Here is a 25,529-nt window from a genome sequence, read left to right as displayed (position 1 = left end):
CCCAGACCACCCTCAGAAATTTCAGGTAGAAATATTAATCTGAATATACCATATAGTAACACTTCAATTACTTACAATTATTTAATTGAATGATTACTATACAACTATTTTAAATTAAAGTATTATTTTTATGCAAAACATTTCTTTTTGATCTTGCGGCTATTGCCTTGTACTTGAGTGATGTTTCCACTTGAGATATACCTCAGTGGTGCAAGGTATTTCTGGTAGGCACTGCCTGGCTAAAATACTGAGCAGAGACAGACAAAGAAAAGGATGTACAGAGGCTCCAGAAAGTCTTTACCTTTTAGCACTTCCCCTTACAGACTGAAGGATTCCTGCTTTGTTATAAATATATATACGTATTGGTTTTCTGCATGAAATAACTTGGTCCCAACAGGAAGGTGAAGGAAACAGTTTACATAATACACAATATATCTGCCAGAACTACACTGTAGGTTTACCTGTTTCTACCCCTGCTGCCCAGAGAGAGGGCAGCCCTTGGCTACTGGTATATCATCTCTTGAGTGGACTTGGAGGGTACGTGGCAGCCTGTCGCCCCAGCCAGGCCTCTGGCCTCATCTCCTGCTTCTCCTGACTTGGTTCCAATGGCCCGTAGACCCAGCTCATCACTGGTCACGCCCAGGACCGTGGATTCACCCTGCTGCCAGCACCCAGCTCTGTCCACCATGTTGAGATCCTGTGGGACTAGACCAGCTTGGCAGAGGCACAGCCCCTGCCTGGGTGGCCTTGTGCTCCCAGTTCCTGAGGGGGCAGCTGGCCTGCCATGTGGCCTGGCCACGAGCCCTGGCCTGCTGCAGTCCCACACCACAGAGCCTGCTGGCGTGGCCCCTCCTGAGGGCCCTGGGCTCTGCCCCCCCAGCAGCCACCCGCTGCCCAGCCACGGCCTCTCAGGGCCCCCTCTCAGCGTGCGTGCAGAAGGGGGGTTCTTCAGTGGAAGCCCCAAACAGCAACTCCACCCCAGCAGCTGCAGGCCCCTGAGCCGTGTCCCTGCCGTGATGCTGACCCAGCTCCAAGTCCTCTGCACCACCCCCGGTCCTGGCCCAGACCTCTAGGAGGGAGAAGGATGGGGAAGCGGGACTGGGGGGCTGCTGTCAGGGCCTTGAGGACACCAGCAGGCCTTAATGTCCCTAACTGACATCACCTGAGGCCTCCTCTCACCCCCTGCCTACAGACCCTGGACCTCCATATCCCAGCTCACCCCTGTGCCCATTCCTATCCCCAGTCCTGCCTCCTCGATCCCTCTGGCTTCAGCTGCAGCTTGCTCATTACCATGATCAGCATTACTGCTAAAATGTTTCTGTATGCTCCTTGTTTCCCTTATTATGACCAGGAGAGTGCTATTGCAGGGTAATTCTGCACAGGGAAGTCTCAAAAATAAATATTCTTCAAGTGTCTTCACATGTATTTTATAACGTCCTGTTATACAAAGTACCACAGCAAAGTGAACGGGGAAATCACGATTTGTGGGATCATCCAGGACAAAAATTGTATGAAACTTTCCCTTTTAGGTCTTTAAAACATTTCCAGGACCTCAGATAAATTAGTTCACCTAACTGTCTACTAGGCAATTCCATACATATTTTAATTTAATAGGTACTTTATACACATTTCAATTAGGTAAGGAAAGAATGTAATTTGCAGTTGAAAATTGGAATAGAGCACCTTAGAAAACCAACAATACACAAGCTAGTTTATGTCAGGCAGCTATGTACAATTAGTAATTCATATCCTACCACAATAGACTTAGGATACCTTCATCCAGGTATCCCATGAACGTATTCACAGCAGTTTTCTAGGTAGGCAGCTATTAGGTGATGTCTTATATGCTAGCTTTCTAGTATTCTTGTGATCTTCCTATTTCACATTTAGAGAAAAGATACAAAAGAGAAGGAATTTAAGATACCAGTTATCCTGCTTATGCCGCTAATTTTGTAGCGTTTATCTGTTTTATAATAAAATGGTGAACAAAGCCATCATGCATAAAGGATCAAGGCCTATGCTGAAAGCACAAGAACCAGACAGCAGCCATCTAACAGTCTTTTCTAATGTCTGTATTAAGAGAAGTAATGATATTTGCTAGGACGTGGTTGCCAAATGTGCATACAAAAGAACACCCAGACAGAAAAGCCAGTCTTGACAAACCTTACAGCTGACTGCGGAAGGACTTTCTCACACATTACAATGCCCGTCAACAGATCAGATGTAAATGATGAATGACAATGCACTGTTTCCATTTGTACTTGAAATCTGCTTTCTCAATGACCTTCTAAGTTTATTTTTTGTCTGTACAGGGGTTTTTGAATTATTTTTCTCTTCGTGTGAGAAATCTTTGTCTGACAAGGCAGTGGCAAAATTCCCATTAACTTTACTAGAGCCAGGAATTTCCCCCATATGCAGGAAAACACAAAATTCTTTCTTCAAAGTCAAGGGACTATAGCACTCATGTGACACACTGTTCACATTGTTATAATGTCCCTTTGAAGTGTTTTTTTTTTAAAAAAAAAAAGAGAGAGAAGGGGGATCATATACACCTGGCTTTTATCTTTGTCATAGCTTCTAGATGGATAAATTATGGTCATTCTCAATATGACAAAGGTATGTGACAGCTAAAGAGTATGTGTAAAATGCTTCTTTCATTACGCCAATATGCAACTGTGAAAAGAAATCTGACTGGCTTATACCAAATAATATTGTTTAATACAACTCCACCCCACTACAGAACAAATGCATTTGTAAAAGTATTTCTAATCCATGTCACTAAATATCCACAGAAATACAAAGAATAACTCAAAATGTATTTTTTCAAAGGAATATGAAAAAAATCTGCATTCTGTGCATAGTTATGGTTTTAAGATTCTAAGTTAACATTTTTATAGCTCATCCATCTACATCAAAGTAGTCTTTTAAATTAAGTTCATTTTTCCCTATTAGCAATGATGAAAGGTATCATGGAAAAAAACTTAAATTGTTTTAATACATTTATTTATTGAATCATAGAATGGTTTGAGTTGGAAGGGACCTTAAAGATCACCTACTGGAGTTCCAACCGTCCTGCCATAGACAGGGACACCTTCCACTAGACCAGGTTGCTCCAAGCCCCATCCAGCCTGGTCTTGAGCACTACCAGGGATGAGGCATCCGCAGCTGCTCTGGGCAACCTGTTCCAGTGTTTCACCACTTCACAGAAAGTAATTTCTTCCTAATATCTAATCTGAATCTGCCCTCTTTCAGTTTAAACCTATTACCCCTTCTCCTATCACTACATGCCCTTGTAAAAAGTCCCTCTTCAGCTTTCAAAAAACATTGTAAAACATTAGGAATTCAAATATATCCATAACTATGAAGCTCTCTCCAAGGTATTTCTAGGGAAGGAATCTCTCTCAGATACAGAAAGCTGAACAGACTGTTTCCCAAGAAAGAGAAATGGAAAAATACAAACAGGCTCAAATAAATGCTTAAGGTAGTAACGACTCTAGCCATAACTTGAAAGAACAGCCTTCTATAAAATCTAATATACTCTACTCTAGTGTAGTTTGTTGTTGAATTATCTGATTATCTTGATAGTTCAGGTTTAAAAAAAATCTGAGGCCATTGTAAAAAACCTAAACTGTAAATGATAGTACTCTTTTTTTCTTCATATGCTGCTATTATAGACCATACTTTGAGAAGCAAGAGACTAGTAAAACTGCCTAGCTGCTGCAAAACTGTTAATGTAGTACATAGTCTTCCTCATGTTTCACATGCTGAAGACCAATATTTCACTCCAGTCACTCACTGGACCAAAAACTATATCAAAATTCATCTGCAGTTAGTATATTAATCAGTATCAATTCATTAGCAAACATTTTTATTATCATGAGTAACACACCACATCAAAATCTTGTAATTTAACAGTTCAGACCAGTAAATGGAATACTGGATAGACTAAGACTAAGTCTACATGCTTTAGTGGTGGCATTAGCCATCTAGGACACGTTGCACATAAACTTCATTCCTTATGCCTCAGTTTATTTCAATATATTTGTTATACCTATGTTCTGTAAAATACTTTAAGATCCATTAATACAGTATGCTTTGGCAAATGTGTGGTTTCTTAATTGAACACTTGAAGTTTTACCTTTACCTTTAGTCACAAATGAGCATTTTCTGGCAGCCTGTGCATGCTGTTTTAACTTGCATGTATTACAAATCAGGTAGGAATCTGAAATATTAACAATTTATTCTCATATAACCATAATTAAGAAGTCAATATCTGAGTATGACTTTGCTCTAAGTGACTACAAATTTCACTATGTGACCAATACTTTTTTATTTATAAAGGGGTGTAATCTGAGCACATTATATTTGTTTAAGTGAGAAGTGAAGTATATTTTCTTTTATTCCATGATCGGATGGTTCAGCTTGAGATTTAAAAGTCACCTCCTTTTTCCCTTGCCTTATCTGTTCTACCATCCCTAATTTTCTTGGGTAAATTCTGCCCAACTAAACTCAATAATTAAAAAATAAAGGGATTGGCAAAGAAAGTCTAACAGTGAAATTTGGTCCCAAAATCTTCTCATGAAACCTATCACTTGAAAGCTTCTCAAAGCAAGATGTGTTTACAATAAATAATTTTAAGAAAACTTTCAAAGGTGGGAGTCTTCTAGACAAGATTATGCAATGAAGAACCGTCACCTCCCTTCTCTTTCCAGTCTGTAACACGAGGTAGTCGAAGTAATAGTGTGTAAGGCTATTACACACTGGTGTAAGGCTAAACACTGGTAATGAGAGATAAGTGGTATAAGTCTGGCTTATTAGCCACCAACCAAAATAATTGTGCCTAGGCTTACCTCAAGCAGAACTTTTGCTACTGACCAGATGTATTAGTAACAGACTTGCATGCTATTCAAAATGATCTGCAGAGAGTGACAAAGCAGCAACAGCTAGCACCGGTAAATACAAGACCGAATTATGAAACTTGCTAGAAATCTGAGCTTGATGCAGACCACAAGGAGGTTTTTGAAAACCTTTTTATGTTTTCATCCAGCCTATCAAGCTTTCAACAAAAAATTGTTATAGCCCATGGATAAGCTATGAATGCAACAAAGTATATGGAGATACAGTTTGCATAGAATTTAGCTAATCAGTTGTATTTTTAGAATATAATTACTTTTGTGCTAGTTTATATATAGGGAAATAGCTTTCATTTGTGAAAACTAAAAATAAAAAAAGCATAGGTAAAATTTTTAGGCAATGCCTAAATTGGAAAATCGATGCTAATAGGCATTTCCATTATATTGTTTTTATATTACAGGGTTAAACTTCCTATATTCATCTTATATTGAAGACAGCTACACAAATAGGGTCAGACATTTTATTGCAATTTCACTTTGCAGAATTGCAGTCTAAATCATTGTTTTTGTCATTGATTATAATTTATGTAATACAGAGTGTTTAAATACGTAAGTTAGTAAAATATTAGATGAGCTATAAGTCAATGCAAAAGTTAAAAATGAACTATATGTGGAATGCTATATTGGACAGTCATGTGCTGAAATACTAACATGTATTATAATGAGGTTATTGATGTAGAGTTGACATATGACTTGATTTGCAGATGCCCTACTGACTAACCTTTGCAACTATATCTCAGTGTAAACCTGTGGTAATTATTGCTGGGTAGGGAGAGTTGGTTTAACTGAACTATTTCTTTTGATGCATGTTGAATGTGATTGCCCCCTGGAGACTGCAGGAGTCCCACATGTGTGAGTTATTACATAAATACTGAGGGGGAGAAAAAAAGGTGTATCACATTAAATTTATCCTTTCTCCTATTATTGCAGTTTTGTTTTCCCAACAGGTTCTCTTCCTTCCCGTGCCTTGCCGTATATGCCCTTTTCAACTAACAAAGCATTTATTAAAGCACATGGAAGAAATAACTTACTTAATCTAAACATAAAATACTTGTAAATAATTGCAGTTCACAAATTTCTAAATAACTATGCTAGAATATACAAATTTAGCTTCGTTTGCTAATCAAGATGCCCAAGTTTTATTCTTGGGTAACTAAAGTCAGTGAATTAAGATTATTTAGACAACACTGGAAAATATTATGTTTCTGACTTAACGGTAGAAACTGAGAAAGATGAGAAAGTCAGTATTCAGACTTTCTTATATGGGATGCTCTAGAAGTCCTTGTAATAGTGCAAAGGTTGTACTAATAATTATATATAATGTTCTATAATACTGTGTCCTTGCTTAAAAACCCAAAGGTAATAAATTCATGTTATTTTATACATACTCATATAATTTAATACTCTAGATGAACGAAACAACATGACAACTACATATGACAGTTGTACTGATAACGTCTTACCCATTAAACTTTTTTTATATGTTATAGCTGGTTAGACCAACATACCACAGAACACCGAGTCACTTTTGTCAACCTAGCAATTATGACAAAGAAAAAAAGATTTAAGAGACTGTAAGTCTAGTGGAAACTGATCTTCAAGTGAGATTTTCACAGATTGTCCACAGGGACATTTTATAACAAGAGTAGTTTTGGCTTCTGGGGATTACATTGCACAATGAAAACAAATGTCAAAGTAAATCCCCAAAGAAAAAACCCACTTCTGGTATTGATCCTCAGACCTACCAATCAACCTTCCTGCCCTCTCTAGACTCTCAAATACTTCTCTTCATCTGAAACCTTTTAGAAATATTTTCTTCAACATAATCTTAAACTACTGGCTGAAGTTCAACACACATTTCAGCAACACATATGGAATTTATCCACAACTTATGGAACTTCCACAGGCCAAGGAAGGAAAATTCTTAAACGTCCATCCATGTTTACAATCTGAATTTATATTCATTTTTTGTTAGAAATCTGAAGATAAATACACTAGCTGTGTCCTCGATAGTCTTACGTGTGTTTGAACTGATTAGTCTGATTTTTGTAAGTATGCACTAATCTGGTAGTCAATTTTTAATATATTGCACTAAATGATCACAGGGCCATTTATTTTTTCTGTTACCCACTGCCTGAGTCTCCACTCAAAGAATTTTATATATTTTGGTTATCAATGAATCACAGAAAAGACAGTTTTGTTAAGTTCAACTTTTTCAAAATGTCCATTAAAAATTTATGTTCAGCTGCATGAAAATGACTGCTTTAAGAAAATTCAATCCTGCCTTTTTCATAGATACACACAAGAGAAAAAAAGCTCCCTGAACTTTAAGTGAAATTTATAAGCTGTACATTTTGCCTAAGTCTAGACATTCTTGAGGTTGTAGTTATTAGCTATGCTCTATCTTGGCAAAATCCAGCTATAATTAGAGAAGTAGACAAATGCCAAAGGAAGTACCCATGAACCTGCACACAATTGTGTCATCTGCTGTGCTTGGTTCTCCCCATTGCTAGTACATAGTTCTTGCTTCATAAGGGTAAAACTATTTCATATGTACACTAACACTAATTTTCCTTCAAACTGACAGAACTTCAGCTTAAAGACAAAATCCTACAGTCCCCAAGGAACTTATAGCTTGAAAACAGAAGCATACAAGAAAGTATTTTAGTTTTCAAGCAATAAATTGAAGAGAATTCTGTCGATGTGTTACAGAAAGCTAGCATAAAATATTGACTTTTCTATTTCTTTGCATGTTAGTTTATTAATGCTGTAGACTATATATGGAGAACTTAGGCAAAAATTTCAAAAATTGCTCACTTGCACTTGGAATCAACTCATTTGTTTAAAAGTACTTGCAACAGCTTTAACAAATGTATCCAGTCAAAAAAAATTACAATTTAGTGTGAAACGCTAGAAATAAGGTTGATGGAAATATTTCTACATGGACTACAATATTAAATGGAACATCTACAACACAAGACCATCACAGTCTTTGATGTAAAATGTCAAGTGCATTATTAAGCTTCTGCTTTAATTGTAGAAAAGTTCCGGTAAAATAAGTTTTTAAATCACTGCAATCATAATAAAAACATGTTTCTGTTCTGTATTTTCCATAAACAAGTGGATGGAAACTTTAAAGGGAGAACTTCATTCTAGCTGTAGCTTACCCCATCTTCTGAATTTGTCACTGAACTGCTAGCAAAACCTTATGATTGTTTACTAACTTACACTAAAGACTGAAAGACTTGTTGCAGCTGACACCTACACAGACTTGCAAACCCCCCCTTGCCCTTTGTTTCAAAATATTTGTATCTGAGAGCAGAAATCTTAGAGGTAAGATCTTCACAAGTTTTGCATGCAGGCCACATCTTATCCTTTCTCTTGCCTCTTTACATATTTCCCAAAGTCCATCTCCATCATATCTCATCTGTATGTTCTGATTGCTCATAATATTGAGAAAGACAAAATTAAGAGTGATCACGTATTTCCCCTTATTCTGTGCCCAGACCTAAATGAGAGGTGGGGAACAATTCCCACCATCAGAGCTAGACCACAAGGTGTTTTTCACGCATGCACTTGAAATCAAAGAGGAATGGTGTAAAAGGCAAAATCCCAATCTTAGCTCCATCTTTCTCCACAAAAAGACCAGCCTTCTGAAGACAGAAAAACTCCTAAACACTTGGAACTATTAAAGCCTTCCAAAGAGGTATAGGTCCACCTTTGGATGCACGCTTAAACTAGAATTCACTTTTAATACAGTAACTCATGCTTTTAACCTCTTTAAAGGTTGAGTTTTCTCACTGCGTATGTATTTCAGCACTAATAAATACAAGACTTTGTTTATGCAATGAATTCTCTACTGCCTTATGTCAGCTACATATACTAATACCTGTCTGCATAAGTCACGTCTGTTTCCTCTGTCTCTGAACTGATTACACTGCTCTGTTCATTTTTATTTACAAGACTTCATCTCATTCCCTAGCTTCCTCTTTTTTATTAATATTATAGTTTCAAAGTTTTTGAGACAATGCAGTAGGAAATACACTGCATTAAGTGAAAAATCATAATAGATTGATGCCAGGTATAGCCCTTGTTTAGGCCATCCTTCTTTTTTATTTTAAAATGGTAAAACCATATGGTAATGAGCAATGTCTTCAGGATATTTTGTATCTCTAGAACTATTCTGAAGATGAAAATTATATGCTGAAGCACAGAGTGAAAAATAAACAAATCCAAGTTTAAGGATTCACACTGACTAGCTGTGAAATCTCTTGGGTTCTATTTTTAGCAAGTAAGATATCAGAGATATTCACATAGCAAGAATCAGAGAGCAGTTAACTACCCAGTTCTTCTATCTGTTTTGATAAGACTTTCTCCTAATCATGTTTATTCATTATCTAAAGACTAAATTTCCAGCCAGTACATAACTATTGAAAAACTGAAATTTTTGCCTTGCCTCAGTATGTCCAGTGACAAAGCAAGGCTAATATGCTGGACACTTTAAAAAGAGAGATATTCACACCTGGGAAACTTACATGTGTACACAATCTGTTTCATGGTACTTCAGGCTTAGAGCATTGATCAAGCTGCCTGTATATGATATTTGAAATAAATGAGAACTACACACTGTCTCACTCAAAACCAGGTTTTTTAGTCAAATATTACTTTTCAGCATGTGGATTTCTGCCAAAAGAAAGTCCAAGCTACCTGTAAGAGAATCGTGACAAATAACCCAAGCATTTAAAACATTAGGAAACTCAAAAACTTTTCCAGTATATAAACCAGAAGAAAGGGTGGAAATACCCAGAAGCTGTGTAGATCAGAGCAGAAAAGGGTATTAAACTTTTAAACTTTTTTCAGGGTCATCCCTGTACCTCTCTTGAGACATGTATGTGTCAGACAGTTCACATAAGGTTTCCAAAGAGGAAGTGTTTCTGAACTTAGCACAGATATGATTCCATAAGGTTCGATTCACTTATGAAAATGATACTTTACATTTCTGAAAAGTATAATAAGACAAAAGTGTACATTTAACTTCCTTTGAGGTTATGTGATGAGACATAATGGGAATATTATTACACTCACATTCTTACTGTTTACTCTAGAGAAGAGAAAGGACATTGTTGTTGTTGTTATTACAGCAGGTTTGAAAATCAGAATCAAAACCAAATCCACTCAAGTTCTCAACATTATGCAAATGTTTTCTTTCCCAATTCAACTGAGGTAACAGTGTTACTGGAACAACCATGTTCCATACAAGAATCAAGAAAAACACATCTCAGGAAATAAACATATTTCACATCTATAACATTTCAAGATCCTGCAAATAGATTTGAGGAATTATGCACAACTTTATGACATGATACTTGTATATTTCTTGGCTCAGCATTTCTCAAAAAGGCTTATCTTTTTAAGATGAACAAAAAAGAGAGAAAAATGAATGCATGTTAGATATAACATTCTCAAAAAAATTCATGATAAACTGTTCAAGGGCCAGGTCTCCTGCTGTGATGCTTTATGTAATGTATGACCATCACGGCTGGCAAGATTTGCACAGGTCTGCCCTTGATTTGTGGAAGGAAAAAGCAGAAAACCTCACAACTATTCTTCATTCCCAAGAAATAATCTAAAGTCTGACTCCCTGATGTTTCCAATTTTACAGTGATCCAAATAACCCCCCAAAACCACACCTGAAGCATCACTCACAATTATTGCTGATAGCTGAGGGAGACCAAAGTGAATTCCCTCCCCAGGCATCCCAGGGCACTCTCCATCACAGCAGTGGCACTGGAGTGCTGTGAGATGGGGCCATCAAAAATTCAAACTTGACCTGAAAGCACTGATGCTAGGATATGAACCAGTTTTGAGAGGCTTTTATCTGAAAAGATCATGAAATATATCACAAATAGACATGATGTTATAAGCCTCAGGAGCTATTGTATCCTATTGAAGCTTCAAAGAAACGACAGAATTCTGAATTTTGTCAGACCTACCAGAAAGCAAGTGGACAGCTGAATGGGTAGAGCTTCAACCCCCACTTGAGCTGTACAAAATGGATGGCAATTCAACAGATTGCTTCAGTTTGCCCTGAATGATGCCCTGAATGGTCCACGGACAATTATACTAGCTTTCTTATTACATGTTTCCCAGGACTTCTGCAAAAAGATTGAGACTTGGCTGGAGTAAACGTAATTTGACTAGTCTAATTGCTCTTATTTCTCAGCTGAGCTTATCACAGCTAGCTAACAGCCAGTTTCTCACAGCTAGCCAACAAATACAATCATTACATTGGGCCAGAGAATTTTGGGATATACTTTACCTTAACAGCTCAATACATCATTCACAAATGTAACAAGTACACTATAGACACAAGAACTATCTGTTATAAATGCCTATAAACATACGGTGTTTCTACTAAACGTAGTAGAAAGCATTATAAACAGTAACAAGAAAAGGTGATCAGATATCTATAGTTTACTAAGATGTCAATTCAATATTGATTGAAATACCAATTAATTTCATTTTTAATTAGCAGGTGTATAGTACTTCCAGAAATTTCTTTTTCAAAGCACATAATATATCTCACATCATGTGTCTCCCCACAAATTCTGCCTCACTTAAATCCTTAGATCACCACTGTTCCATTTTAATAACTCTACATATTATTTATAAACCAAAATTTAATATAAAGAGTGATCAAGTATTCTACTCTGTCAGATTGTTCATTTAGTCAACTTTTATATCCCAATTTGAATTCTCTATATGTTCACATCACTAGAACTTCAGTTTATATTTTCCTTCCTGGGGAAAATATTTTATGCTTGGGTGGGTAGGAAAGAAAATAAATTTACCTATTACATACTGCATTATATGTATCCTTTTGAACACATGCATATATAAGTTCAAATCTAGGACACTTACAAATGTAGCTGCATACTCAGACCTGCGGAAAGCAGGTGGGTTCCATCCCTGCACTCAGGCATTTGTGGCTAAATATTACAGGAGTAAATGTTTATCTTAAGCTAAATACACGACATAGTTTTATGTGACAACTTACAAAAGCCTCAAGTCAAAATTACCCTGAAATAACAAGTCATACAGGCCAATCAAAATCATAACTGCATCCACTAGTGCTCTTGATCAAAACTTTTTAAAGGAAAAACTTGCATTTTAAGAGATACCTGCTCTTTAAACAACTCCACAGAGGAGGAGGAGTCTTTTTTAAATAACTTACGAAAAAAAGTTCCTTTGTATACCAAGGCTAATTGACTGGAGCTTTAGTTTGTTTGGCTTTTTAACCAGGCAACCACCTACTTATCAGACTCATTTAATATTTGTAACTGCCTTACACATATAAAACAAATAATACCAGTCAAAAAACTTAAAATACTCTCCTATAGCAGAATAAATGCACATCAGAGGCATGTTACATCCGCTATTCAATGTCAAACTATTTGTTTTACTTCCAGGATTCACTATGGTGCTTATGTAGAAGAACTAAAAGCTCCCCAAACCTTGCAATGATAAGGAAACCTTAAGCTTCCAGTATGATGGCAGGGAAATGTTTCCATTAAATATACATGTCATATCATGAGCTTTTACTGAAACAATTAACTTTGTGTTTCATTTTTGAAAACAAACCGTAAAGTACTTCCACAGAGAATAGTAATTCCTTTCCCTCACAAGAACAACAGAAAAAAAGGACACTTTATCAAGCCCACTTTGGAAGGGGTTGCTTGATGCAGTGAAATGGCCTCCTGTACCTACTAGACCAAAGCAACTCTCTAGCTTAATTTACTGGGGAAGGAAAAAACTGCCAGATGTTCAGCAAGTTTGGCTGCTTTTCTCCACACCTCTCCATTCACTTTGCTCCCTTAGGGTTTTACTTGAACATGTCATAGTACTGTAGAGTTAAACTTCTACTTGCAAATGCACATCTCCAGGTGTTTTATGGCTCACTTTAAGTCAAACAAGCCATTTTCAGGGCTTTGCCTTCCCTGTGATCCATGCAGTGACAGCCAGTCTAATTCATTAAAGCAGCAAACTGCAATGAGAGAACACATCCAGCCCTGCACGAACAGAACAGTTAACATGAAGGCAGACATGGGAAGAAATAAGCCAAGGAAATGAGGAAATGTTTTAGACATAGGAAATAAACCAACTAGTTATGGCAGCAAACTGACAAGAGCAGCAGATTGCCTGTTCTGCTTATGCCAGAGAAGGCAGGATTAGCTGTACCAGCATGCCAGCAGCACAGACAACCAACACTCAACTCCTCCTGTTGTTCTTACAGCTACTGGAGGAAGAGTTGGGGAATGCAAAGCACCTACTGATACACAGAAGCAGCTAGGATCCTCTCTTTCACTGTCCTAGCAGCTCAGCAACTGTAGGATGGGCCATGACACATACACACATACATTACTGAAAGTAATATGTCGAAGCACACAATATTAAATTATTAACATTTTAAGGCATAGTAACAGAGAAATAGTAGTTAACTGGTTTTCATGAACTGTTCTGGGTAAATGCTTTATAGCCAACTGAACGGCACAGAAGAGCTATACAGCAGACGGGTTTTTCTTTCTAAATTCAGGTTATTCAGCCGTGCTGCTTTCATTTGGTAGACCCATTCTCATCACATGACTTGAAAGCTCCAAGTATAGCAGTTACTTCAGAGACCCTAGAAATTACTTCTATTCTCTAGTGATCACCCCACTCTAGTAGATTTCCAAAATAATATTGGGAAAAATTATAGCTCTAATATATTCTCTTTATTGAACCACATTAATTGCAAGTAGCTGCTCAAAACTGAAATTTAATTTTGATATATCATATTCTCAGGTCAAAAAATTCGTGGGGCTTTATTGCTGTATCATGTGCAGTAGAATGCATGGTGATGTAATCATATGTAATGAACAAGGCCATAAAGTATACATAACACTACACAGATGCATAAAGAAAATATCATTTCCCAAACTTAATTCTGACATACAGTTTCACCAACTTAAGCCCAAAGCGAGGCATGGTGTTAATTTCTCCATTTTGCATATAGGAACACACGAGAAATACAGTAGCATATGAAACAAGTCAAGGTCAAGTTCCATCTACTGGAAATTTTCAAGGAAACCGTTATATCAACCGGAACAAAGCAAAATTGACATTTTGCACAGTAAATCAGACTTGCCTAGAAACACTGGGTATGGAGACATTTATGTTGTTGACAAAAATCAATACTTCATATTTTTTCATGGTCAGATCTCAGACAATATTTTTAAGTCATGCATCAAACTCATTTTGTAGTCTTTAATACAAATTCCCTAATATGTAGTGTATCGTTTAACCAGATCAGCTAATTACCTTTCAAATCTCAATGCTTGAATCCAGTGACTTACAAACTGTAGAAACTTTCAGCAAAAGGTTAAAAGTCTGTCTTAAATAAAAAGATAGGACTACCTTTTCTTGCCAACTGTAAGAAAAAGGTTATTGATGTAATAACTGTGCAGTAATGATTAGTAGAGATGTGTCAAATTAGACAGCTATAGCTACTCTATGCTGCATATAAATACATAAGATAAAAACGATCTTTGGTGAGGATTCCAAATTCACCATTAACCTGTTAGACAATCTATCCTCACCCTTTTAATCTACTACACATGCATGTACAGAGAGTTAGTTAATAAGATCAAATCACACCCATTAAATGATTTGAGTATGAAACCAGATGATGATATCCTTGCTGATATAGAATTTCATTCCCAGACAGTGGAATTTAACGTGAAGAGCTATATCTAGAGACAGAACAGGGACCGACTCATGGGTCTCAAATGTTGTTGCATTCAATCTCTACACATGAAAATATGGCACAGTTTAGTGCTCTTCAAAAACTAAATCATATTTTACAGAGCTAATCACCCAGCTATGTAAATGCCTGCCAAGGAAAAAAAGGAAAGAAAAAAAAGGAAAAAAAAAAAAATCACGGCACATAACTACTTGATATTCAAACATGCTGCACATTCATAACCACACTACATAACCTTACTGTGGCTTGTGGATATACTGCTGTGAATAGCACAGAAACAGAATCCAGAAAGGATAATTATCCTTCTATTTTCTGACACTCCTCAAAACAATAAGGACTTGTTTTTAAATAAGTAAAATACAGTCCTTGTGAGGAGAGGGCTTCAAATTATATTGCTTTTTCCTCACTCTAAATACCAAATATTTCATGTACGCAACTGAAGTTAGTAGTACATCTTCTGGTAGGACAGGTGAGATCCATAAGCTCTTTCTGGGAAAAGATTCATTATACAACTTGAAAGGCACACAGTGGAACAGAAGTGTATTTTTTTTTCTTGATGGTTATAAAACACAACTGAAAAATAAACTCACTTGTAAATGCTGAGAATTGTCAGTCATATTGTCCTCTCGCCTACGAACTTCTTCCAACAATTGTGCATTCTTCTTTTTCTCCATTTGCTGATTGTGCTTCAGATTGGCAACCTTCTTGTTTTGGTCCTTCATATGTCTAAGAATTGTATACACATATACATTAGGGTTAATGACTGCAATCACTTCTTTTTCCCTACAAATTAACTTGTGACTATGACACAAGACATCGTTTCTCCAACAGATACAAGTATTCCAAGTATCAGATGTAAACAGTAAAACTTCATCTTGTTTTCAAGATGGCATATCAAAACAGGTTTAATACCATCAGATTATGCAAGAGTGAAAAGCATTTATTTGGACCTGCAAGATTTTTTCTATCGTTTGCTCACAAATACTTATACATGTTCTAAGTACACAGAAAAATTGCAACAGAGGGAGATATCCAACAGTCCTTACACGCTCAGTGAACTTGGGAACAATTTTAATGGGTGTTCTAAGCAGCATTAATTTCAAAGGAAGTAGAAGGTGAAGGTGATGACTGATGTGAAATTCTATTTTTGAAAACCTGGACTATAAATACAATGTTTCTGAGGATGAAAGTGTGATGGGGTAGAAGGTCAAGTCATAAATGCCATGAAGAATAAAGAATGCTTTTACAAATAGCTTTGTACAAAAACATTACATATTTATCTTTTTTAATAACAAGACTTCTTTCTACAAAAGATTATCAACAAATAGATTTAAGAGTAGCTTCTAATGAAAATGAAACAATATCGCCAACATTTATTTTATTTTGTTAAGACTGTACTCAAAAAAAAATTGTTTCTATGTTGAATTATCTTTTGCTCTGGATCTTATTCATTAAGTTACCAGAAGCTTTCCTGATTCTGTTACTTAGAATACAACCTTTCAGGAAAGAAGGCACACTAATTTTGCCTGGCAGGCACAGAAAAAATATCCTTGCAGAAATGATTTCTATCTGATTGGATTCTCAGATACTGTTTTTTCTACTTTTTTCGACTTTGAGGAATTTGATCCCTTTCATCTATATTAAAATAAAATCATGTGCAAATTCCTAATGAGATGTGCTCACTAATCCTATTTTGGCAAATAAAGAGAATATTATGTAGGGCCCAAAAGGATCATGGAAACTGTCTCTGTTCCTTCCACATTAGAATTTTCAGTAAAAAAACCCCAAAAGTTAGAGAATACATTTCTTGCACTTATTTTATTATGCTAAAGGAACTAGGGCATTTTATACTTACTTCTACCACTAGTTTCTTTGTCCTACCACTGTTTTATTCACTACTTATTTATACTGAAAAAATAACAATGAATCTGTAATCAATAAATGTTGCCATGCTATTAAAAATTCTTAGAAGGCACTTCATATAAAAGTTTGTAGGTACAATACATAACAGAAAAGCTAATATATTTTTACTAAGAAAGCAACTGTGACTTGCTTAGAAAAATAGAAGAGGGTAAAACTAATTCAAATAAATATTTTTGCTTTTAAAAAGAATCCACATCAAGCTCACAGATAATTTTTCTAGAAAGACAAGTATGAAAGACAAGTATGAATTCCTCTATTTGAAAAACAGATTTATCCTGTAGTTGTGCTCAAGAGTTTGCATCAGCCTGGTAAGGCACAAAAAGATAGATTAGCCAAACTGATAATCCATTTACAGCATCTGTGTTTTGTACTCATTCGTTAACGTTAGAAATAAAATCCATTAAAACTATACATATCATAAAACTAAAAGAATCCCCAAAAAGACACTCTAACCAGAAAATAGACCAGTTTCGGAGGAGGGGGAGAAAAAAAATCAAGGCTATCCTTTTAAAATTTATTTCTTTTTAGTACAATAATTTCTAAATTACAGAAAATAGTGACTGGAAGATGAACAGCTGAGCTTATCTAGGTTGAACGAACTCTAGTTGGGAGTTAGCATCCTACAATGCTAGAGACTTTGAGACCTTAAGCTGTACCTTCCTTAAATAGTCTCAAATATTTTTTATAGTACCCTTATATAGTTCTAATTAACTATACACCTAAGGCTCTCTCCTCCTTTAGACACACCTTTAACAAAATGACAAGGTTCACAAGAAAAAACTCCTTTTCCCCAGCTCAAAGCGACCGTCAGTACAGCACTAGAACTGTGTCTTGGTAGATTTCTGACATGTTTGGATTCCCAAATCAAGTTCACTTGAGAACAAAAAATACACTATACGATGGTGAGAAGAAACCTTGCCTACATGAGACCTACCTCAATAGACATGGAGTATATCATAAATCACCAGTATTTTATCAGAGTGTTTTAAGAAAGGTTAATTTTCTGAAAAACACAACACCACCACAGCTAGCCAGTAATAACCGGGCAACATGACAGCGCTAAAAACAGCAGGGATATTTCTGTCAAAGTTATACTGACATATTGACAAAAAAATCCCAGAAACTGCATGCCCCAGTTTAAACTTGTTTCTAGGTCCTAAAGAATATAATAGGTTTAACTATTGAATTGTATATTTTTAAATAAATTTATTCAAGAATTTTAGAGTGATTCCCTTTGTCTTTCTAATCAAGTATACAAATATACATTACATGTTCTGTGCAGCTTCAATTGAAAATCAGTTCTCTTTCATGGATCTGTCACATAATTGTAAGCATAGACCTAAACAGCATAAAACCAAAATTAATACTAGAAAAATTGACTTTCACAACTACATATATAAACACGGTATTTGGCAGAAATCCTGGTGGGGTTATATGACTTTGTGCTGTTAAAATGTAAAATGCTTTCTAATCTAATGCTGAATAAATTATAAATTAATTTATATTTAATCTCTGTAAAAAGTTCAAATTTATGCCAATGCTAACTGTGTCTTTTGTAACCCTTCCCTCTCACGACCTCCCATTTCAGTTTCTGTCTAAGTAGAATTCTGAAAAGTAGAACATGGTAAAGTTGCAAAGCAAAACATCTGGTGTCTGTGATATGCAAAATCTTAAAGAGAAGGAAATAAAAGAAAGCTGTGTCATAGCCTCTCTTTCTTCCACAGCTGACTACATGTCTATGGAAATGAAAATGCTAACAGTTAAAAAGCCAAGCTGAGTAGGTTTTTAGGCCTGCATTAAAGGTACAGGAGGAGTTCAACACAGGAAATTAATACAAGAACACATTCTCCACCATTATTCTTTTTTAAACAGCGAATATATCAAACATAATCCTTGATACAATGTATTTTTTGAGTATGCTTGCTCTGGTGTTTTTTCACACTTCCCTGTTTCTAAAACACTTTTTAATAAAATAGATTAGCATAAGCAAAAATTACGCATGAGAAATAAAACCACATTTGGGAACAGTACACAATCAGCACAAAATACCATATGCCATTACCATATGGAATATAAAATACCAACATAGTTAGTTTACTAGTAGTTATGCTGATATGAATAGTTGAATCTACATTATTCTTTATCATGAGGTATTAGTTTCATGTGCTCTGCTACACTGTTTCAATTTAAAGTAGTAAGACCACAGAATTCATTGGACAGAGTAAAATAAATAAAACATTACTGGTTACGATACATTGTCTTCAGAATCTGAAATGTACACCGCAGGGGCCTGGGCAGTAGAATTGATCTTACCATCACACATTAATCATATTCTGGTAGTAAAATATATGCAAAAGTATTCTTTGTTTGATAGTCTAACTGCCCCAAAGCAGTAAGATGAAACCCACAGCTTTCTGATTCTCCACTTTGCTATACTTCATTTTGAAGTTGGGTATATGTTACCTTATAGTGAGCTAAATTCTTTAACCACTAAACTAGGCACTACAGTCATCTCAAGGTAGTTATTATGGAAAACTATGCTGCGTATATAATTTTACAAACATCACGTAACTGGAAAGCCAGTCTTCAAACCAGTTCTAAAGCACCCAAGCCCAGAGCACACTAAAGCAGTGCCAACACCACATCTGGTTTAAAGCAATGATGCTCTGAGCTCATAACATTTAAGGAGGAAAAAAGCAGTCTAAAGAGCAGTGTAGAGAAGCAACACTTTACACAGATGCTTAATCTTGGCCAAACATTAAAATGGCTAGTTAATATCACTTTTTCAGATAACAAACTTAAATTTCCATTTGTGTTTCTATGGTTAGAGCCAGTCAGCAATTGCCATAAAACAACTAGCAGCTTAATCTATCGACAAAAAAAGAATTCCGAATGGAACTAAGCTGTCTTCAAAATGGAGCTAGAATGTAAGCACATCCTGAATAGTTTTAAAGAAAAAAAACAAAACAAAACCACACCCATGCCACATAAATACTTGATGACAATGATACTGGAAGTTAATAAAGAAGAGATGAAGAACATTAGATATAAGAAAAAATTCTATATAAAATTTGATTCTAGTACATTAGACATTCTCTCATTCCTAATGAAGAGAAGACTATATAAAGTAAAATACTTCTCTAGAAACTACCTTACTGTATTTTAAACTGAGTTTACTAATTTTTTTAAACCTATATCAAGCCATTGCTCTGAACTGTAAACACACAGTAGACCATAGCTATGCTACTCCAGTAAAAATTGGCCAGTCACAATTTCCCACTCTACTTCCTGAATCTTCTGGACCTGGGATAATTTTTATAATCTTTCTCATAAATGGAACGCTCCACAGCCATTAATTTCCACCTCAGCTGGGCACTAGACTTGAAATAAGGTATCCAAACCACGGCAATGCCTACATCTGTTTTCCTCAGCATCCAACAACTTTCAGAAAGATGGTTTTAAACTGCTAAGACAGGAATCAATAGACTGTAACAGCTCCGGTTTCTGATATTCCTGAAGAACCATGAAACTATGACTGCTAAATATTTAGGTATACTTAGAATATCATATATATCCGCACAAGGTAGGTGAAAGGAAAAGACAAAAAAAATTCTTACACAGCCCTATAGTTTTGTCTCTTATGAGTCTAGACCAAGGAGCCCAGAGCCCCTTAATCTTGCTGTGCAAACAGCAAGAGGCCCTTACATCAATTACACTTAGCCATTCATTCTATTCAATTTTTTAATTGATATGCCTTTGTAAGAAATAGACATCAGTGTCATGGAGATCCAGACCCCTGATCAGCAAAAAAAGAAATATTAAAACAGTAGTAGCACTTAGTTCTTGACAGCATGAATATTACTAAGTGTAATGACTATGTTTAACCATGTTATTTTGTGGTTTTTTCTTGTTCTTCTGGAATAGCATACAAATTGATCTTGTAGCTCCAACTACAGTACATTTAATTCCTTCAATAAAACTATTAAAGACAAATATTAACATTGGAGTTTCCACACATATGTATCTTTCAGACTTCATTTTACAGTAGTGCAACTGTTGTCTAAACTCCAATGCTTTCATCTCTGATAGCTACAGAAAATCACATTATTTCATTAAATTCCTAGCTTTAATTAGCCACCTGGGTACGTTGGCCAAAAAATTGGTAATGTCAGCCAAAGATAAGTGTTACATGCTTAGTATAGCCTTCACACTATTTCATAAAGATATTTTTTCCCCTCAAAGCATCCAAAAAATGCAGACATGAAAATACTCCCAAGAGAAAAATTTGTACCATTTTCTAAAGCAATATGTCTCTGTAATATTTTTCATCATATTAAACAATATTACAATGGGAGCAGCTGTCTCAAAGTCAATCAAAAAATTCTTCTGTATGCTAGGAACCTGTACTCCTCAACAAACAAACAAAACAAAACAAAAAATATCAGAGTGCAATAAACTTACCAAAGAATATTCTCAGGAAAAAAGAAATATTTTACTAAATACAATAATTTAGTCAAAACAAGTAATTTCTATAAAATAGGAAAGTCTCAGAAATACATTTCAAAATTTAATTCAGTACACATTTTAAATAATCAAATATTTTCAGCTATTGTTCCAGGCATGTGCTGGGTAGAATATTACCAATATCATTACTTGCAAGAATTTATTTTTTTTTTAACAGATCATCTCTTTCTCCTTTATAAATAGTCCACACCTTTACAAACGATTCACATGGGAGCAATAAAAAAAACATTAACATTTCACTAGGCACTCTGGATCTCAGGAGCTAGTCACGCAGAAGGACCTGATCCTGTAAATCCTGTCCATGTGAATGTCCGCTCTGAACTACATTAATTCAGTAAGACTCATAGAAATATTCCCAACAGTTCAGTTCTCGCTGTCTTAAAAATGACAGTACACATAGGCTGTCATTTAAAACAACAGCATAAGGGTAATTCTTTAAAATTCAGATCCAACTACATTTAAATCCATAGGAAAGATTTTCCATTAGGATATGAGCAAAGTTAAATATTGTTTCTGGCACTTTCCTGGAATACAAATGTATTTGATACTTTCAACATATAAACCTGAACAACAAAGATGGGTTAGACACTAGCAAACTGTAAACATCACAAGAGACATTGTGACACAAATACACAAGGACACTGTGTAATCACTTACAACCCACCGATGGATTTGTCTGGGGAAAACAGGTATCATGATGACCAGAAAACCCATATGCATGACAGGCCAAAATTTTGACATGACAAAGAAAACTAATATACCACAATTTTTCTAAAAGAAAGCCCTCATGCTTGACTGCTATTTTTTTTTAATGTTAGACTCTAATCACCTTAAGATTTATGATATGCTAATAAAAAACTGAGTAATATCTTTCTGTGTTGTCATTTGCATTTACAAAAACTTCCAGGTTGTTGGGTGGTTTTTTTTTTTGTAATCCAGATTCTATAACAAAGAATTATTAGCATCTAAAAAATCTTTTAAAATTTGGGAGTTTTTCTTATTCCTAACATTTCTTATTTTATTTTTGTTAACTAATTGTCATGATGATATAAAATTAATACTTTCAATGCAAAACCAAAAGCAATCATCCCAGCCAATAAGAAATTAATTATTTTGACACAGCCAGCATGTCCAACAGAGCTTAGTTTCTAAATAACTTTTATTCTTTCTCCCTTGATGGCAAAAAATTATATTGCGATTTACCCTTTTTCATAACACAGATGATGCTCAGAAGTTAGACTGCTTGTACATTCCAGGTTAAATCACTCATCTAGCTTTATGCCCTGATATAAAATGACAAATAGATTCATAACCACAGGAAGAAAACAGATGAACATTTATTAACATATAAAATAATAACATTTTATTTCATAAGAAATTTCCCTTTTTCCTTGTAAAATGAAATCTACTGACTGTAAAGCCATCTCACCATTGTACAAAATTATTTTTTTCTGAGACATCTACTGACTAGTAAACGTCATTTTACAGCAACACAGAATGCAACTATTTATTGCCAGTACATTTGTTAAGAGTGAGAAAAGAATTAGTTTGCCCAAAGCTGCACAGAAGAAGAGTATTCCTCATTGAAGTAAGGCATGTCAGTACTGCAGCACCATAAAGAAAAATGGGAAAAACAATGATACAAAGCAGCTGCCTGGTTCTCCCAACAGGGAGTCTTCAAAACACAGAAGAATGTATATATGTTGCAGGCCTAAATGCATTAGTGTGAACTGTTTCAGGGATGCCCTACCAGAATTGATCCACAACCCACACCAACTGCAGATTCACCACTGATACGATATACTCCACCCACAGAACAACCAAGGTATGTAGAACGGAGCCTAAGAAAGTCCCAAAACTACAATTAAGCGATTTACCACTTCTAACATGTCACCCCCTCCAGAGTAATTAATTATTACATTTGAGGTTTTTCTCTTTGGATATTCTGACAGTTTGATGAATATCTGTTACTTTGTTTAAATGGGTGCCAAAAATTGTAATACTTTCTCTGCACAGCCTCTTTATTCCATTTGATAACATTATACAATGCACCTGAATTCTGAAAAACGTAAGTGGCCAGGTACTTCCCTGCTTTAAGGAGAACATGGCTTATACTGGTTCATCTGGGACTGAAGTATAACATTGATGTAAATCAGCTCCATTCTCTTACTTCAAAGCTATTGCACCATTTTGAAAAAATAAAATTTCTTCTGCTTCTTTTGAATTTGGGAGTCTTTCTGCTTTTAACGTGAAAATTTGACAGACCAACATAAAAAGCTCAGAAACCAAAAAATAACAGATTAATACAAACCACTACATGGTGGTTACATACAAGTAAAATGTTGTTGAAGACTTCCTTCTGGGGTGGGGTGGGGTTTGTGTGTGGAGATCATTCCTTGATTCTTGTTTAGACAGACTCAAAAAAAAACCCCAAACAAACCTGATATTTTTCCATGTCTGTTATCATAAAGGCCACATTTTGGAGGAATACTTCATCCCCAAATCCCAAGGGATTCTTGTCTTTGCATGTCGGACTAACCTATTACCATCCTATAGAAAAAAAAATCCTGTCTATCCTGTCCCATCTTTGCCCTCACTATTCCAAAGCAGAAAATCTGACAGATCTTATTCCCACTCTTATCCTTTTCTTTACAGAAGAACTGTATTTTCCCCTCTCTACCACCCACTGAAAAGGACAAGGGACGAGACTTCAACTGCCTGAACTAATTGCCTTTTTAACTGTTTAAACACCTAAACTGTGTGTACCACCCTATGGCTGACCCTGTGACACGATTTCAGTTTTACAGTGGTGCTGTAGAACTGAAAAAAGCATCTATTCTACAGTGACATAAATGGGAGTAGCTCAGCTTCCTTAGCATATCTATTGTAACATGGGATGAAAATGAAAGTTTGACTGGATGCCTCTACAGAGACAGGAAAACATTGTCACCCTGAAGCTGGATTGCCCCCACTGCCAGGAAGGCTAAGAGGACATGAAGACCTTCCCTTACAAAATAAACTAATACCAATTGAGTAAAATCTTGCTGCCTTTTAGACAAGAAAATCTGGAGGAAGGTAATACTCTGGTTAACTTTGGCCAAACTGACTTTATCTTTTGGTAATAAAGGCCACTATTCTACTACACCCCTCAGAGATATAATACTGTGATCTCTTACTGAAGAAGAATGCTTGGTCTTCTTTCTGCCATTCACCTGAAGCTGAGACTAGGGCAAACTCCATGCCATAGCTCATGCTCCATCTACTCACCAGGAGAACTGAGAAGCACCCTTTGTGTTCTCTCTATGCTGATATAAAGGACTGGAACAAAAATGACCAGTACAAACAATAGGGAAAAAAAGTATCACTCAAACCAAACAATATTTTTAGAATCTCCAAATAATTTGATTCCTACATCTTGAATTCTCTAGTTGGATGCAAAAATGCTGAAATGCCCACAGTTAACAGTTAAGATAAATGAATTTTTGGTACATTCAATGTTTTCATTATGTTCCCAGCTCCTGTTACCAATGGATTACATAGCTATTTCAGTCTCACTCAAAGGAGCAAGCTTGCAGCCCACAGAGATCTCAAAAAACACAAGGCAATTCTATTCCTGGGTAAAAATACCCCACAAATTCAAATACCTTTTTTTTTTCTTCTTCTTCTTCCTTGCCCCCCCCCTTAAATCTCATACATTCAAATGTTTGAAGCCTAGTTTAAGATTTCTTAATACTTAATATGACAGCGCTTCAGTGTGACAACTATTTTGACTCCAAATGCACCACAAAAATACATTGCTGCCTTGAGAGAACCAACAACTCTGCCTGGTAGAAATAAAGCGAGCGTCACAGAAGTCACTGAAACATTTCTCACCTCAAAGACAAAAACGTGGAAGAGTTTACCTAACACACAATCTGGGAAGTTTTCCAAAATCTTTGTTTAAGAAGTGTTTAGTCTGACACAGTTCCCTCCGAAGCTCTAGAGAGATGCTAGAAATATCCACATGAGGATAATGCATGAATGAAAAAGACCTACTAAAATCCTGTTCCAAACTATGGTTCATATCACTTTGTTTCAACACATATCTGCACTGCAACCACTGAAACTCAAATACAGTGCGTTGCACTACTGTCTTTCTCAGCACATTCTTACTGGATGACACTTTATATGAACATGTGTGAAATTCGTACCAGAAGATTCACGTGTCATACATCTTTTGTACACCCAGGATTGTTGTGTATTTTCTTCTGTTATTCTTCTTTAAAAAAAAAAAAAAAAAAAAAACCACCACAAATACTGCTGGTGACCTGACACTAGATGAGAAGGCTATCTGATCTGATATAATATGCCAACTGCTTGCTCAGCTATTT

General features: G+C 35.8%; 1 protein-coding gene across 6 annotated transcripts in view; it reads right to left on the bottom strand.

Annotated features, from left to right (window-relative positions):
• ERC2 (ELKS/RAB6-interacting/CAST family member 2) overlaps positions 1–25,529 on the bottom strand; it is a 521,662-nt gene that overhangs the window by 261,008 nt on the left and 235,125 nt on the right. For all 6 annotated transcript variants that reach the window (XM_040593123.1, XM_040593126.1, XM_040593127.1 and 3 more), the window contains one exon: positions 15,303–15,438. In XM_040593123.1, the coding sequence (XP_040449057.1) occupies positions 15,303–15,438 (136 nt within the window). The remainder of the gene's footprint in view (positions 1–15,302; positions 15,439–25,529) is intronic.

The sequence above is a fragment of the Falco naumanni genome, chromosome 4 (genome assembly GCF_017639655.2).
Source record: "Falco naumanni isolate bFalNau1 chromosome 4, bFalNau1.pat, whole genome shotgun sequence".
In the NCBI taxonomy this organism is placed as follows: Eukaryota; Metazoa; Chordata; class Aves; order Falconiformes; family Falconidae; genus Falco; species Falco naumanni.
This window is presented reverse-complemented; position numbering and strand designations above follow the sequence as displayed.